Here is an 18,395-nt window from a genome sequence, read left to right as displayed (position 1 = left end):
ACCATTGAACTGTTGAACCTCAACTAATAAGCTGTGGAAATACTGTAGATGGACTATCAAAATAAAATGTAAATTATTGACAATACATTTAAAATAACAATATTTTTTTGACTGCAAAAAGGGGGGAATAAATGTGATTTCAGTTGGACTCACGTATATATGGATATTGTGTAATTACAAACATCATGATGAAGCACCCACACCTAGTCTGGGTAAATACTGTAGGAAGGTTGAGCTATAACATCATTAGAAAAGCTTTCAGTCTGATATATATAAGGAGGAACGACTGGTGGTGAATCTTACAAGCTATCTCACAAAATATTCACAAACCATATTTATGACGCCACAAATTTCTTTGTGGGCCATAAAAATCAGCTGATACCTGACTTCCTCCCCGGCGACAGACACCGTCAGCAGCAGAGTGTGGACTGGCATGTGATCAGATGTTTTAAGTCACTGCCCTGCTGCTACTCATGCCAGGCAGCCCTTGTTAAGAACTAAGATGTCCATCTGTCCACCTGGGAGGTGCGAGTCCTCACCCCAGAAAACTCATCTCATCCCTCCTGGTTCCTATCCAAGCTCAAGTTGTTATCGCTAAGACAGAATTCCTGTTTGTAATCAACTGTTTTCCTGCCTCAATGGCGCTAGAGATTACCATTTCAACCCTGAAATGTCACATCTGCAGGAGATCTTAGCAGCTCATCACAACTGATGGTTATTCCACAGTCTGTTTCACAGGAGTCACGCAAAATAAAGCCAGGGTCATCAGTTTTTCATCCATGAGATTCAACAGCAGGTGCCAGAACTAAAGGGACTATCCTAAGGTACTACATACTATTAAGACATGTACTGAAATAAGAAATGCTATAAAAATATATTCTAGTTTCTATAGACACCTACTTAGAACTCCCATTGAGCAGAGACTCAGCAGAAGAGGCTGACAGACGGACAAGGTTGGTAGCACTCTGTCGACCATTTTCCTCCTAAGTAACAGTTAAGCCCTCAGACCCCACACCACTATTTCTCTCATGCGTTCATCCAACCCTGGAGTGTTGCAGCAGCGTCCTGCCCTGTTGGGAAGTCCACACAGCCACCAGAGGTCGAGGCAACAAGACAGGTCAGGAAGCCAACACTGCACTTCTCAGTGGCAACAGGAAGAGGAGAGGCAAGATGAGAAAGCAGATATACTAGAAGCAAATCTCAGCAGAGCACTATCCTTGAGTGACCCGCTTTGCCGTCCTCCCTGTGCGAGGAGGGGAGAGACAAGGGGGAAGAGAGGGGGTTTGGCGGGGATAGATAGAGGGAAATCTGGACTGTCCACAGGATTACCGAGCAACCACAGACTGTGAAGTTAACAGAAAACAGAGGCGGCACCTAAACAAGCTCTGCGTCCGAGAAGCAGAGCAGAGTGAGAAAGCAGCAAGAGAGGATTAGAGAGACAGAAAGGGAGGAGGCAATGAGGATGGACTCCGTGGGCACCAGGCAAAGCTATTTCATTAATGACCGTAGCAATGTTTTCGTCTTTGCAGCAGTGGGCAGAATAACTGGCAAACCCATAAATTCTCCCCATCTCTTTCCGAGTCATTCTACCGGATTCACAGGACAGGAAACAACATGCAAAAAGTAACACAACGAAATGAGGGATGAGCTGGCTAAAAACTTACCACGGCAGTATGTGTCCAGGTCTGGATTCTTGGCAGTGGTGGAGGTGTGTGTAGGGGAGCCAAGCTCTGATTGTGGAATGCGAGGGCTCTCCACAAACTTTGCTTTCCGCAGAGGGGCTGGGAGCAGAAAGCATACACACATATAGAGAAGGAGACAACATGTACACACACAGAGACACACACACACACACACACAAACACACACAGATCAGGGAGATGGAAGAATCCAAGAAAGAGAGGAGTGACAGGGACAGAAAAGAAAGGGAGGAAGACAGAGAGCTTATGAACTTTAGAAGCACACTGATAAAATGAAAACATCCTCAAGGCTTTCCTAGGCAGCTTTGTATTTGCCTTGGGTCAAATAAAGCTAAAGCATGAGTAAACAAGCAGCATGGGTAATAATCAGGTAGTGGACTAGGGAAAACCAAGGCAGAACCTCAGCCAACGACTGAAATGTGAAAATATCACAAATTCTTCTCCTGTATAGGCCTACAGTTCACTCACGACACTCACAAAGCAGCAAACAAGATGGACTTTTTATTTGAAAAGAGGGAGTGCAATAAATAAGCCTGTTGTGTCTATTTGTCCAGTGTCATAATCACACCAAGAAATGCAAATGAGATCCATTTTTGGAATGTTCTCGCGCCTGACTCAAGCACCAAGTCTGAGACATCAAACGAGTCCCTTCGACAAGAAATTCAGAGAGCGAGAGAGAGAGAGTGAGAGAGAGAGAGTTATATGATGAAAGCTGGGGGTGGTGGTTGTGACACGATCTTTTTCTGGGTTCTTGGTCACAGCACAGGGACCCACACTATCTTATAGTATCATAAGTGCACACACTGTGGCAGCAGTATCAGCTCCACTAAGCACAAGAATTCACAATGCGGAGCGGTATAAGAGTCTTCATACAGACAAACCCACAGGAAGAGATGCCAAACAAATTTGTCCATCAATAACATTCTTTAGTTAGCAGAACAACTCTGTCTACCTTTTAATATTTTGATGATTAACACAAAAATGCCAAGCTTGCTTGCTTGCTTCTACTAAATTCTCAAAAACTACAGCAGACAAAGGGGGACTTTTGCTACACAGAGATAAAAAAAATAATAATTTCATAACGGTGTGACCTCCAAAGCTATACTCACATACAGTGGGAATCAGCACATATTTCTCAGACTCTGATAAATGTCCTCACTTCCATGAGATAGCTACTGAGGCACAATTGCAAAAAGAAATTAAGCTAATATCAACTAAGTCGTGTACAAGGCTCATTTATTCAACCTCTTCCTTTTCTTATTTGTGCTTGTCCTTGCGTTTGGTATGGGCAGCATAAATTGTTTTTAATTGACTAATCTAGTTAAATAAGGGTTTAAAATACTGTAAATGTATTTATTCATTCGAGTGCTTCAACTGTTAACCATTCTTATTATGGGTGAGTGCACATGTCCAAAGCTATCCAGTGCAGCAACACTGAGCTGAACCAGAGTGGGGTGAGCAGGAAGTCACGAGCAGCAGTTGAAACATATGTTCAAGCAACAATGACTGCAGAATGAGAACATGCTCCTTACCACTTCTGTTTGTGGTTCATGTTACAGCTAATGCCAGGATAATGTGTGTGTGTCCATCTGTCTATATCTCATGTCTTTGTCTTAGTTTAGGTGAAGACAGACAGAAGTAGCAGTACAGACTTGTGGTCAATGCAAAATGCATGTTAAAACATTTGCACAGTATAATAGAAAACACTTAAGAGTTTATGCCTCAAGGCAGAAGGCTTGCCATTTTAAAATCAGACTTTAAATGTTCAATCTCCATCCTCTTTATCTTCATAAAAACAACATTTTCCACTGTCTTCAAGCCATTTTCTTCAAAATGTAAACTTTTTAGGAACTAAGACGGCTCTGCGTCATGCTGAGCAACAGATTTTCTTTTTTCCAAATGCTGGTAATCTAATGAGTCTGAGGGGTTTTATAATATATATCCGTAGTAGGACTTCTCAAGCCAAAAGGGATCACGTAATCCTTCATTTTATCTGAACAAGACTAAGAGTCTACAGCTGTGCTGGAGGCTCTGTGAGGCTTTACTTAGGTTTAAGTGGTTTGAGCTAAAAGCTAAAGTCAGCATGCTAACATGCTCACACTAGAAATGGCAACAATGTGACTGTTAACAGGTATATAGTTTATCATGATTGCCATCTTAGTTTAGCATGTTACCATGCTAACATTTGCTAATTAGCACCAAAGACAAAGTACATCTTAGCCTGAAGGCTTGGTTTAGCTGGTATTTGGAAATAAGCCAAAGTATTGGACAAACTATAATTTTGACCTGATGATGGTGGAACATAAACAATTTATCCTTCAAATGTCATGGCAATCAATCCAATAGCTAGGACATTTCACTCAAAATCCCAAATATCAACCTCATGGTGGTGCTACAGGAAAAATCAAAGAATCACAAAAGTCTATAGGATCCATCCTATAGTGACTGTGAATGTCTGTACAAATTTCATGTCAATTCATCCAACAGCAGGTTAAAAAAGTTTTTAAAAAAAACTGCATATTCTGCAATTGCAGAAATTCCTTGAAACGGTCTGCGACTTGCTTAGGATCTGCACCAAAATCTTGATTGTTCCTTGTCCCAACGTCTAACTTTCCCGGATCCACTGAAATCTGCTGTCAAGATTTGAGATATTCTGCTCACTAACAAACATGCAGTCAAACAAACAAAAACAAAATCTCCTTGGCAGAGGAAATAGAGAACTCATTTGGAGCTATGTGTATATGTGTGAAGTAGATGTGTTCACTTGCCACACACACGGTGTTAATGTTGTGCTGGTATGGTCTGGAGAGGACTCTGCTCATTGACCACATCTAGGAAGTGAGCCAGCACAGATGCCACAGTGAGAAACTACAACTGACAGCCAGGAGGAAGAAGGGACCCGAGTTATCCATGACTGGATCAACTGCCATCACAGCAACTCTGAAGGAGACAGATTTGTATTTGTATTCTGCCTGACAAACAGGCTTAGAACTGAGACATCTTAAACACAAAATCGATAAATGTGTCATTCAACAAATATCTAAGAACCGTAAACATGTGAGTTAAACAATGTATCAAACACATTTTCGTAGTTCAGCATCATACATCTAAAAGGTAAGAAAAAACAAAAAGAAAGCACGCCAAATCATGGTACTGTAGACATGTGCTAAACACATTATATCAGATATAAACTCAAATATATTTTCATTTTTTGACTTCCAGACCACCTCCCTACTTACAAGATACGTGTCATTAGCTTAAAAACACTGGTCACAGTCAGTGAATCACCAATGGATCTCTGCCAGTTCATCTAGAGAGTACTTGTCTGCACACTTGAGCAGAGCTTCGATCTTCTGTTTTGCATCATAGGTAATTAAACAAGTAGGAAAAGCAGGCATATATCAGTCAGTCGGTGTAAATGTTAATTAGATAAGAACCCCTTGACCTTCAGCAGAAAAGAAGGTAGAAGGGTTGGGGAAGCGTGCCTTTCTCTTCCTGCACAAAAAATAAATCAGGGGACACTCCCATTAAGACTAAGATATTACAAAAGAAATCACACTTATTCAACAGAGAGGACAATACAGCAATCTGCCAGGGCTGGACTTTCTTTCATGTAACAAGAGCCTAAAGTTAGATTTCTCTTCCAAACCACATTCCTGCTTTGTTGTGATAAGCGGCTCTTGTACCTGCAGTGACGAGCTTGCAACAGCTTGCGCTAGCTTGTAACAAACAGCAAGGAGACGGCCTGAGCTTTCACGTGACAGTGTGTCTGTGAGAACATCCAAAGGTTTTAACTGTTACAACTTTTGTTTTTAACTGTAACAATTTTAACTGTTTTAAATGTTAGCATGCTTCTGAATACCAGCTGACAATGACTGTGCTAAGAGACTAAAAGCCTTATTTATTTCCCCCCCCACAGAATATCAGTTTCGGGATAAACTCTGGTGAATGGGAGATTATCATTTCGTTTGGTATTTGTCTCCCTGATCTCACCTCTATAAAATGGCGAAGTGAGACTCTGTCTATTGGAGTAAATCCTCTCTATAGCACCGGCTCCAGGAGACTAAATCCCAGGGACTTCTCTCCTGCAGTTCTGTTGTCAGTGTGTGCCAGGCTGGGGATGGGTGACAGTGTGATGGATGGCAGCAGGCAAATCCACTCCTCTAATGAGCTTATGAATAAATATATCTAGTCTGTGTGTGCAGATGCACGTGGCCGTGAAATAGATATTTGTTACATGCTCTGGATGTGAGGGTGTGAACATGAATATGCATGTGGCATGTATGCAAGAGTACATGTGAGATAAGAGTGAGAAAGGGGAGGGGATGCTGAGAGATTGGTGACAGTAAATAAGCTAAAGGACAATGTGAACATTTTAAAAGCTGATCTCTTTTCCCAAGATTTGCCAGCACATACACACAGCCTTTGGTGAAATCATCAACAAAAAAAGAAAGCAAGTCAATATTGTGATTCAAATCCACATATGCAGGGTGTTGTGCATATGAAAGAGGAGAGCTTCTTTTCAACATGACAGTCCCCCCAGACACAACCTGGGTTTTCAACAAATGACAAGATCTGAATATGAATTGAAAACTCTAATATGCGATGCACATTCTCATTTCTCATTTGCTGCAGATTAGAGAATGATAAGCAAGCGGAAGCAGACATTTCGATAGCAATGAAGTATCGTCTGCACCACCGTCTCACTTACATACGACCTCAGGCACTCACTCAGACAAAGACATAGGCGCCCACACATACATTAACATACACACACACACACACACACAGAACAATAATGTGGGTGAGGACATACATTGCCCAGCTGTCTGCAACCCAAGCAGAGCTTTATAGAAATCAGGCATGCGGCGCTGGTCACTATGGCAACAGCAGAGCACAGGGAAACGACGAGTCTTGTCCACCTTTATAAAAGGTGGTGGTGGTAACGCAGGGAGAGGGAGATTTCACCGGCAAAAAAAAAGCTTCAAGGTCTCAACACGCTTGCTCACATGTAATCAAACAACGTCTTTGTATTGACAACTCTCAGCTGCTTCACAGGACCAGGTCATCCCCATGTCACCTCAATTCAAGGAATTCAGCTCTCAAAGATGTAAGTTGGTGCGACTGAGGCTCTGATCCTTTGTGCTGTGGCTATCTTTGTCTGCTGCGCCTCGGAGAGAGCTGAAGTGGTCTTTATCAAGTTTATGTACAAATGTGAGGACAAAAACGTATGCTTTATTTCCTGCATACAGTATATTCTCCAGCTGTCTGGTTGCATTGTGAGTGATGTAGGTGCCAGATCTCGACAAGGAAGAAGAATGCTTGGAATAAAAAAAGACAGATTATTCTAAATTGTCCATTGTGAATCTGCCAGTGCAATACTACATCTTTTAAGACATTATACATACATTTAAACACAAATGTGACAACAAATGAAAGTGTGTTTGATACTGAGGACTTTGGATAAGTTGTCTTATATTAATTTCACTAGCTGTTATTTATGACCCAGAGGCTTGTTGCCAGTGTGCGTATAGTAATCCGGCTCAGAGACCACGGATGATTGTGCGCTCGTCTCGTTGACTTGTTGAACAAAACAATGCAGACCAGATGTCGCTGTGCAACACCGGAGCTGTTCAGTCACAGCTTTAAAACAGAGGCTGCTGACAGTCAGCAGCAAGTGAAAGTCCATTAGCTAGACTGCCTCTCCCTCTTTTTATGTATGTGTGCGAGTGTCTGTGTATCTATCATTACAGCCTTGGGAGGATTAGCCGAGCAAGGTGAAGCACAGGCAGAATTTTAAGAGGGCGGAGGGAAGGGCTGATTTTCTAAGAATGCTCATTAGCCGAGCTCTCTCTCTCTCTCTCTCGCTGTTAATTCAATGTTCCACATAACCTGTAACCAATACCACAAAAAAGTGATATCAAAGCTACATCAATAAATAAGTAAATTAATCTAGAGGACCAGATATTCTGAGATGTTAATCAAAGTGTCCAAAATAAAAAAAAACTGATTTGTCACAAAGCCATCTGTATGCAGCAGTCCAGCCTTGGAACTAGAGAAGCAATCTGAAATCGGATCGGCGTTTAAAAGACTTTGAAAACAACTTGACAAAGGGACATAGTTAGTAATCCTCACACAACGCCTTAAAGGTGGATCTCAAGTTAAGATTGATTGATTGATTAATCAAACATGATGGGGCTTTTCCCCATCCATGCCCACAGCACTGTGACACATCCTGTATTTCATTTCAACATTCAAGGCTAAAAAAAAATCAAAACAGCCCTCCTTAAAAACACATTTTAAAGAGGTTTTTCTATAATGTTTTTTACCAGCTACATTTGCTATTGATATTCTGACTGCACTGTTATCAGGGTTTTTAACTGAGCTCATATCTATTTGTGTATAATTTCATTGATTGAGAGGCACTTTATAGCAGTCTTTCTGAAACTGTTCATCAAGTGAACAGTTTATAATTGTTGCTTGAACACAGCCCTCCAGCTTGAAAGTATTTTAGGGAGATCAATATGGTGTTTCATATCATTTTGCCTTGCACACTGCACACTATTTGCTCTGAGCAGCTTTATTTTTATCTTACCATCTCTCGTCTAAATCCCTTTTGTGTACATCCTCCTTATGTCCATACTGCAGGCTTTCTGGGCAGCTGTCTACTCTAGTGAACAAACCCTTCATTCCTGAAGCACTCTGCCCTCATGACTCAGCTCTACTGTAGAAGCACAGCAACTATTGTTAACACTGAGCGGTTCAGACACGGTTAACTTTCTTTTCTCATGTTCTCGCTCCTTTGGTGGCAGGGTGACACAGAGGTGTGACCATGAACTTTTCACATACCCTTCCTCAGCAGGACACATGGGAAGCCTGCCCTCCTGAGGTCTTAAGGATAACAGCAAGCTGTAAAGTTAAATACGATCTCACTTTCTAGCATAATTGCCAAGGACACCACTTGATACAGTGCTCTAATAATAGACAGGCTGCCTTGACCTCTGTCCCAACTGGAGTTCAGCCCCTAGTGGGGATATTTATAACCTCCCGGCTACACTCAACTGGAGGACCACACCCTCGTCATTGAGAAAATAAGGACAAGCTATATCTGTTTCTCTGCTGTTATTTAATTAAGGAATTAAATTAAACACTCAAACAAGACAATAAATAAGGAAAAGCATTGCATGACTGATTTTGAGACTTCCGATTAAGATGTTTCCGATAATCTGGCACTATCTTTAGCCCAACATAAAATGAACATCAAAGCCCCCCAAAAATTCTTTCATGTCTGACAAAAGCTGTAATCAATTATTGCTCTTATGTAATCCCGTAGACATAGTTAGCAGACTGATTGCAGCCATACAAAGTCAGAGCTGTGATCCAGACAAACGCCTCATAGCGGTTCAGCACCCTGAAATGACTGAGCAAATAAGTTAACAGCAGACAGACAAGTAGTGAATGTTAATACTGAGGCTGGTGTCATTGTGTAGTCCTTTGCAGTCGTCTGTAAGGTTTTGGATACGCATGGACACACATACACACAATAACACACTTCTTTAGGCCTCTGTGTTTGTGTGTATATATCTCAAAGAGAAATGTTTGCTCAGCTCTCCACCATCAGCATTCACAGAAAGCAGTGAGGTGGTATATGTAACCCACTGCTCTGTTTTGTAAGCAAATCATTATCATCGCTATTAATAGCACACTGCGGGTTTCTCTTTTCCACTCTACAGCTTTTCTTCCAGAAGGTACTGCTAAATTTCCATATAAAACCAAATGTAAGCAACAACCACACTGAGGGGTAGTAAGATAGTATTAGTAACTTAATTTGTATAGCAGCTTTGAGGCAAACATGTAGCATTCTGCTTTACGTGAGAGGGTTGAAATTCTGAATGGTAAAACAATCAGTAACAATGCAATGTTTTATGTCAATAAAATAGTAAAATATGTTAAAAGAAATGAATTAAACATTGGGGAATAAAGAGTAAAACCAAAGGAGCAGCACCCTGGATACAACATTGTTAAAATCCCCCAAAAAATGGTAGACTTGTGCAAATGAGAATTAAGATTCAGAGCCTGAAATTGCTATCAATTATTTATATGTTTGGCCAGACAGGTAAATAATAATTAAAATTCATCTCTTTACTAGGCCCTATGAGGAAATAAATGTTTTTTTTTCGTATAGGCCCCAGTAAAGACATTTTAATTATTATTTTATTTATATTTAGTTTTAAAGTTCTTTTCAGCTACATGCATTAATGTGCTCAGAACATTGGGATTCTCAGGATAAACTGAAATATAAAATGTTTTATCATCTGCATAACAGTGGTAAATAACATTGTGTTAAGTTAAATTATCCTTTGTTGATCCCTGCAGGGAAAGTAATTATCTGCATTTGACCTATCCTAAGTACTCAGAGCAGTGGGCACAGGGGATTGCTGGCACCCAGGGACAAACTCCAGATCTGAGCCAGTGGGCACAGACTGGAGGATTGACCTAACATACATGTTTTGATAGTGGGGGAAACCCGAACACCTGCAGGAAACCCACGCAAACACGGGGAAAACATGCAAACTTCACATACAAAGGCCCTGCCCCAGCCAGGTCTGTGACTATGATACTTTGTGGGATCATGCATATAGAAAACATAAAGGGACCAAGAATGGTTCCTTGAGGAATGCCATTGTCAATATCACAAAGAAATATGTGAAGTTATGAAGTATAAAGAAAACCAGTCAAGTACACTACCCAAGACACCCACCCTTTTCCCAAGACTGTCAATCAAATTGTCATTATCTACTCTGTCAAGTACAGTTTTTAGGACAGCCACTTTGTTTGCAGCATCATTCTCAGTTCCTGTATTACATTTCTCAAGGCAGTTTTAGTGCTGTGATTAATTTGATAACCGGTCTGAAACTTTTGTAATATGCTGTTATCATTTAGATGATTAGGTACATGGTTAAAACACAGTTTTCTTTAAAAATGTACCCAGGAAAGGCAGATTACAGATAGTCCTGTAATTGCAAGGGTCGGCACTCTCTGGGTTGCATTTCTTCAGAAGAGGGTATATGGTAGCTGTTTTGAAAGCTTTGTGGACTATTTCTAATTGCAGGTTGTTACCTGGTATAGACACTAGAAGCTGTCTTAAAGAGCATGGTTGGAGGGGGATCAAGAAAAGAAGAAGATGACTTCATCTTGCTAATGGCGGCACTAATTCTGTCGTCTCTCATCACAATAAAAGATTGTAATTCAGGATCCCAGGGAGTTGTTACAGAGTTAGCAATACCGGCTACCTTGATGACTAATTCAAATTCTACACATTTGAGAAGTGCTGCTTGACTGTAAAGGAAAGACTTAGAAGACATGTAATTTGTGTAAAAAGCTGAGGGCGAGAGTTGCTGGGTCACATGACTGACAATGGAGGAACATGACACCCTCAAACTAGTTTTCAACAGCTCCAGTGAGCAGCTCATAATTAGATTCCTCTCCTAACCTTTAGGACTGAGAAACAAAGTGAGGGATTTAAAGGACAGTGGTGTCGTCAGCGCTTGATTTATAGCCAGGGTGTCATGCATAGTACAGACTGTGCCCACCCATCAACAGAGTCACTCAGCAGGTTGCTTTTATAATCAGGGTTGAGTAGTGAAACAGGCCTGCAGCCCCATAAGAAATCCAGACTCCATACTGTCACTAAATGGCCCACATAGCCTATAATCCACTGGTTAGCTAAATAAAATCAAATTAATTTTCAGAGTAATTTAAGTCCAGCTAGGGCTACATTATATACATTGTGTGTCAGGTTAACGTGTCGCCCAAAAACTGACCAAAGTAGGTTGGATTTTAGACACTTGGTCATATTTATTTCACGACTTATCTTAGGCTTACAAGCCATTTGTCTGACACATGCTCCGGGGATTGCAAGGGAGGGGAACTAAGCAATTATATAAATCAATATCACTCTGAACCACTGCAAAGGAGAAAAATAGGTTTTAACTGGCTGATTTTCAGGTAAGTGGGCCACATCAATCGAGAAGCAGGCAATTCAAAGCCAGGCTTAACTGACTTTTCTTAACAATGAGATGATATGCACTGGCATAGATTATGAGACACCTGAAGAACTCAGGACTCAGGAGGAGGCAGAGATGAGAATAACCTTGGAAACAATGCACCAGCCACATCAGCCACATCACATATTATATTTTTATTCAAGTATTATCAGACAGAGCAGCCTATACTTTCTATTATAAGTTTTATAACTGTATCAAACAAGACTGGACATATCTATATTTTTCTGTGCCAGTTGATTTGCTATCTTTAGATTTTCTTGGAATACCAACTTCTTGTCAGACAGTCATCACTCAGTTAAAATGTCTAAACAGGGAGAGAAATAATACAAAAATATTCATGTGTCATAACCATAGAGTTATGCTGTATATCACTGTGGAAGGGAGCTCATTCACTCTGTACCATCACATTCAAATAACCCCATGAGGGATCCTACATTCCTCCACCTTGGACACAATCAACATGGCTATTTAGCCACCCTGAAATGGAAGTTCTTAGTGTCGTTGCCCGATACATCCTGAATGACAGCTGACAAAGTAAGCTCATCAAAGCACTCTCCAGGTGGCGATACTAAGTGGTGTGAAAACTGGCTGTGGGCGCCTCATCAAAAACCATTCACCTGAGACTAGCAATAGCAGCTGCTGATGAGGTGCTTGTGTTTTTCTGGCAGACAGTGTTATTGAGACATTTTGTTCTGTTCACACACCAGCTAGCAGTCCCCTGGGATAAGAGAGGGAGGGAGGCAGCTTGCAGCACTGGAACTGGAAGGAGGAACCATGTCCCAGCACATGACAGGGTGATTCTGGTACACAACAACAAGCTGCCACTGCTGCTGCTGCTGCCGACTGCATGGTGTGGGGAAAAACTATTCCCAACCAACTTCAACCCATTTACGCAACCATATGCTACATACGACGCTGTGCTGTGGAAGGAAAAGTGAGACACACAACAACAAGAACAAGCACCATTAGCCGCCCACAGCTTGTGCTTAGACACACGCACTCCAACAGACATACACACACACACACACACACACTCAAAGACAATTGAACGCTCACCCACGCTGACGCATGAAACAGAGCAGCTCGCCACAAAAAAACACTTACATTATCGCACTCTGGTTGATTCACAGGTCCTCCAGCCTACATTGTCATTAGAGTGCAGCCCTTTGACAAATGCATAATTTCATGGAGAGAAATTACTTTCCTGCGCTCCTCCCATTAGCCCCATGTCTGTACAAACGTCATTCGAACCAGTGGCCGACACAGAAGCTCCAGCTGTGAGATCAGAGAGCAGACAGACCTGGGGCAAGCTCTGGCCGAGCAAAGGTGGAGCAGCAGGTGAAAGGGGGAGACACAGTTTTCAGGCACAGATGGAGGAATGAAACAAGCAAAAGAGGGTGTGGCAGGGCTCACCATTCTCAAACCAGATCTCGCATTCCTGAAGGCTGGAGTACGGCACCAGCTCCCCTCCTTCCCCCTCCCGCGACACGAGCAGTCCTTCCTCCCTGAGCGATGACCAGTTCATCAAAAATAAGAAAAAAAATAGAAGAAAAAAGAAAACAGGTGGAGAAAAACACCTGCAGCCAAGCAGGGGAGGATAAGTGCGGAGAAACTGAAGCTCTCTCTCCTTCTTCCCTCTTGTTTCTTTTCTGAGGAAATCTCCACAGGTTTCAGTGCTGATGCTGCCTTCTCAATTCAGTCGCAGTAAATGATACAGAGCCAGGCAGATATGGCAGTGACGGGAGGAGCGAGAAGAGGAGGAGGAGGAGGAGGAGGAGGAGGAAAGAGAGGGAGGCAAAGGGAAGGAGGAAGGAAGAACGCAGCAGTCACTGTGTCACTGGGGGACACAGAGGTGACACCTCTGCGATGACAATAGTACCGAGGGCTGACAGGTGACCAAAACCTTCGCCACTACAAAAGAAATAAAAATAAAAATAAAAAAAAACCCACACAAACAGCACAGGGAGCTCCTGTCAGGAGCCTGTGAGCACAGATAGGACTGAGCTCCTCATTCGCCTCTGTGACTGCATTAGCGCTTAGCGTGTTATGTATAGATGTGAGAGGCGCACTCTCTCTACAGGAACAGGAGCTCAGGTCTCCAACAGATGAATGGTGCAGTGCTGCTGTTGTCATGGCAACCGCAGAGCAAAAGGAGGGGGAGGAGAAGGGTGGGTATTGAGGGAGGAAAGAAAATGGCATAAAAAAAAAGGAGGGAGGGAGTAAGGGAGGGTATTATTAAAGGGACACAGTTTTGCCGTTTGTGGACGGAGCTTTGGGGACACATAAGATCACAAGTGGGGAAAAAAGAGGAGAGGTATTATTTGATAGGTACAAGGGTTTTAATAAAACCTACTCCATTTTCCTCTTGGGTTCAGGCATCTGTCCGTCCTTGTTTTACCCTTGAAACTGTATTTGTCCAGCTGCAGCCATGTTTTATGGCTATTTAGGGGTTCATACCCACAGGGCTAAGAGTTTATTATGTACTGCCTTGGCTTTTGTTGGGGTTCATATCCGTTAGGCTGTAAGCCTGCTGTTTTTTAAGTGTTTTTTTATTAATCTCCTCCTGTCACACTTATTTCCCCAGAGTAACAACTTAAAACAACAGGCAGCATGTTAACAACAAACCTTAAAGATGTGCTACGGTTACAGGTGAAAGTTTTTGAGTGCCATGTTGTGTGCACCGCCCTCTACAGGTTTGCCTGTAGACAACCAGTGAACGCATGATTTATGTACTACCATTTTTAGTTTTGTGGGAAAAAATAGCTTTACATTTACATCTGTGGCATGATACAAGTGATGCGTTTTGTTTTATAATCCAGTGAGATGACAAGTGGGGGTGGTTGATCACATGCCTGGCTTTAACTCTCTAACACTGTTTAACACTATTATCATTAAAATGAGCACGGATACACTTGCTCAAGGAGGTTGCATATGTGTGAAAAACAGAAGCATAAGGAAACATTTATAACTTAGACTAGTGTTTTTTTTATAAATGGACGAATTTGTAATCAAATCAATTAAATCCTGAGTTTTGAATTTTGTTTGGATCACAAATGATGCTTTTAAAGTAATATAAATCTGATGCAAATGTGTCTTTAAACCTCTTCATGCAACTCCTGTCAGATTAAAGCTAAAGAAATAAACTATGATCTTCATTCCCATTACCACAAAACAAAGCTCTGCTTATATTATGTGGCGTCTTCTCATTCTTAACATGCCTACTTTATCTTCCCTGTGCCTGTTCCCTATATCTACGTGACAGAAATGGTGGAAGACTTTCTTTTTGAAAACTTTAACCTGTGCCTTTCATGAGAAGTGACGCACATCAATCATTACTTATTCTTTCCATCAGATGTAACAACTCATAAATTAACTATTTATAAGTGGTTTTAGAAAAGAAGCTTGTATTTAAAGTCATCTTGGAAACTTTTCTTTGCCGTTTCTGTATACTGCAAATTATCTATCGTATGTTCAAAGGCATTGCCTCTGAGCTGTACACCTCCCAAAATCAATTTTTGTTCCTTTTTTTAAATTTCATGATCATTGATTTCTTCTTTTTTGTCCTATTGTCTATTCACGTTATTATTTTTTAATCACACATTGTGTTTTTCTTTGTAATTATAATCAATAAATTCCTTCGTCTTCTACATCTCCAGCGGGATTTAACAATTTTTTTTTATGTGTAAACTGAACTATGTACAGTTATTACAGCATGCCCCCAATGAACAAACAAACTCATCTTTGATCTTTGAAATCTGCGTTTAAGCTTCTGCTGTCCCCAGTCTAAACTGCTAAACTTTTTTTTCTGAGTACTGAGGACTACACTGACTCCTCTGGTTAAGATATGTTTGGGGAAATGCATACATATCTTTGTTTTCTGGCTTTGCTAGCCTGGCTCTGTCCAACAGCAACAAAATCCACCTCCCAGCACCTTTAAAGCTCAATAATTAACATGGCATATCTCATTTCTTTAATACACATAAGACCGAAGTATGAAAGCAACAATTCAAACAATACAACCTGTTAATTAGAGAGCTTTGCTCGTGGGCAGATTTTGTTAGCATTGGACAGAGGCATGCCCCGTTTGCAGGCTACCGGATGTAGCTTCATATTTACCGTACAGATATGTGAGAGTGGTATCAATCCTCTCATCAGTGGAACAGCTTGGATGAGTCTATCTTTTAATATTCTGCACCAGCATTCACCACTCATGTCAGCAGAACTTGAACTACAACAAATGGCAGATCCAGATCTGTATTAATTCCCTCAAGTAACACTGTAAAAGAACTGATGTTTGTTCCTAATGAAGAAGAGGCAGATTTGTGATATTTCATAACTAAAACATCCAGACTACTTGGCTGATGACTAAACTATTCTATGAATATCCGCAGAGTACTTAAAGAACCAGTGTTTTTACTGTAGTGCTCCTCCTGAGGGCATCATACTTCCATTTCAATTACTCCTTTCTACACTTAACCTTCACTCTTTATTTTTCGCCTGTGACAGTGGAGCTGAAAATGTCACATTTCCTTTCAGCGGAAAAAATGATTTGGAGGGTCTGTGGTGGCTGGGACGGTTCAAGCTAGAAATAATGACAATAATTGAGGAACAATTTTCTCAAGGTGCAATGTTGGGTAAGGAGGTGTGGAGATTGAGATGTCCCAAATGTCAGTGTTCATTTAAAAAATTCACAGACGATACCAGATGCCATATAAACGGGAGGCTGGCTAAGGAGGCATGGAGAGAGCGAGATTGAGATGTCCCAAATGTCAGCCTTCATTTCAAAAATACACTGAGGGGACAAGATATCATAAAATGTCCCAGACATGGTGCACTGCAGGTTTGAGTTAGATGACATCATGACTTCAAGGAAAAGTCCAGATTACACATCATGGTGTCCAGACACCAGGACCAAAAAAAAAAAGTAACAATACAGGACTTGTATTATTAATTTTATAGTACTTCCACCACCACTGCATTTAAAACCTTACATTTTAATCCAACATGGATGAGAAGTTCTTAAAGTTCCATGACAACTGGGCAAACTGCATCTACTGATTATCACTACATGATTTGATCTTGTGGTGAGACAAGACGGTGACCCACAAGTGATGGGTCACCGTCCATGGAGGCCACATTTCTACAGCAGCCCAGGACAGACAAACCAAACACTGGTTCAAGATTGGGCTGTTTGCAAGTTTCACGACCGCCATAGTGTCTCCTATTTGCTTGGAACAAGAGGGTGAAGTGAGGGGGTTGCAATCTGCAACTACACTGCTCGAGGCCTCTAAATCCTTCACACTGGTCCTTTAAGATCCAGATCGTGTGTTATTTATATGTTTATGTTGGAAAGTTCTGGATGGTTTTTAATAAAACAAAAATGCCTCCATCTTTTTTTTTTGGACTAACTTTACTCTTACATTAAGGTGTCATACTGTACATTAGTTGCTATTAAGATAACTCATGAAGTATTTCTGGAACCATTTAGTCTTAACAGCCTTTTCCACAACTTGCCTCATCCTCTACTTCAGGTAATGAAACCCTACATTTCCCAGATGGCTTTTAAAAACAACCAAATAATGTGCCTGAACATGAGTTCAACTGTGGGTTTTAAATCTTATTATAGTCAATTTCATCTGTGCAAGACATATCCCAACAAGTGAGCCTGTCATCTCCATTAAACACCAAACAATGACACAGGCCCAGAATTGCAGCATTCATGATGAGTAGCTAATGTAACAGAGCTAAACTGTTTTAATGTGGAGCCTTTAAGACCACCCACACAATGAGCTGTAAAACCTGACTAAGCACTTTTGCACAATGTGCCTTGTTAATCCTGACCATCCACACTGCTGCCGAGCATTTCTATGCTCACATCACGTGACCGTTTAGAAGGTAGCATACTGTAGTACATTGCCACTTATTCACGTATCAGTCTATTACTGTAAGCACCAGAGAGACAATTGATTTTAGATATACTCATATTACTGTGATAATTGCAGCAAGAGTGGGAGAAAAATTAGGTGGGACAATTAAATCAACCCTATTCTCAGGTTTTAAGGCCAAATGCAATTTTCCACCTTTATGTGGCAATCCATGGGGAGGTGGTAATTGTATTGATTGCCGCCATTAATTAGGGGAAAGCAGTGTAATCTGGGGAGAGATGTTGAAATAATTCCCTTTAAATGTTTCAGAGTGGAGCAGGGCCAATCAATCAACTAGGGCACCGTCTTCTGGCGAGCCTGACACTTGAGTGAGGTGTTTATTAAGGAACAAATAAGCAATCAGTGATTACAACTCATAACAATCAGCCACTGAGATATCACTGTGAGAATGAGCAATCATTGCCTCTCATAGTCTTAGACAACAGCGGACTAAAAATAGACAATGTAAACACGGTGGTCGGGGGATCTGTAGGCATGAAGATGAAGGGATGCTGGGACAAACCCGGCTGGTGAGAACATATGTTTTCATGAGTGCACAGGAGGTAGAAAAGCTGTATATCATGACTTGATCTAAAAATGTATCGCAAAGTGAACATTTTCCTTGAGAAATTGCAATGGCTTGTAATTATATCAAATCACAATAGTTAGAGACTCTGTCCTCTAAGCAGACAATCTAGAGTCCC

The 18,395-nt window shown here is 41.2% G+C and overlaps 1 protein-coding gene across 5 annotated transcripts in view; it reads right to left on the bottom strand.

The window, feature by feature from the left end:
* The window catches only part of tanc2b (tetratricopeptide repeat, ankyrin repeat and coiled-coil containing 2b), a 136,152-nt gene that overhangs the window by 47,233 nt on the left and 70,524 nt on the right, over nucleotides 1-18,395 (bottom strand). For 3 of the 5 annotated variants that reach the window (XM_035660543.1, XM_035660557.1, XM_035660551.1), the window contains one exon: nucleotides 1,665-1,781. The exons of the other annotated variants lie outside the window; for them this stretch is intronic. In XM_035660543.1, coding sequence (XP_035516436.1) covers nucleotides 1,665-1,781 — 117 coding nt within the window. The remainder of the gene's footprint in view (nucleotides 1-1,664; nucleotides 1,782-18,395) is intronic. 5 annotated transcript variants of the gene reach the window in all.

This window comes from Morone saxatilis, unplaced genomic scaffold (genome assembly GCF_004916995.1).
Source record: "Morone saxatilis isolate NCDOM2014 unplaced genomic scaffold, NCSU_SB_2.0 Contig1, whole genome shotgun sequence".
In the NCBI taxonomy this organism is placed as follows: domain Eukaryota; kingdom Metazoa; phylum Chordata; class Actinopteri; family Moronidae; genus Morone; species Morone saxatilis.
Note: the sequence above shows the minus strand (reverse complement) of the source record. Positions and strands in the feature narration are given on the sequence as shown.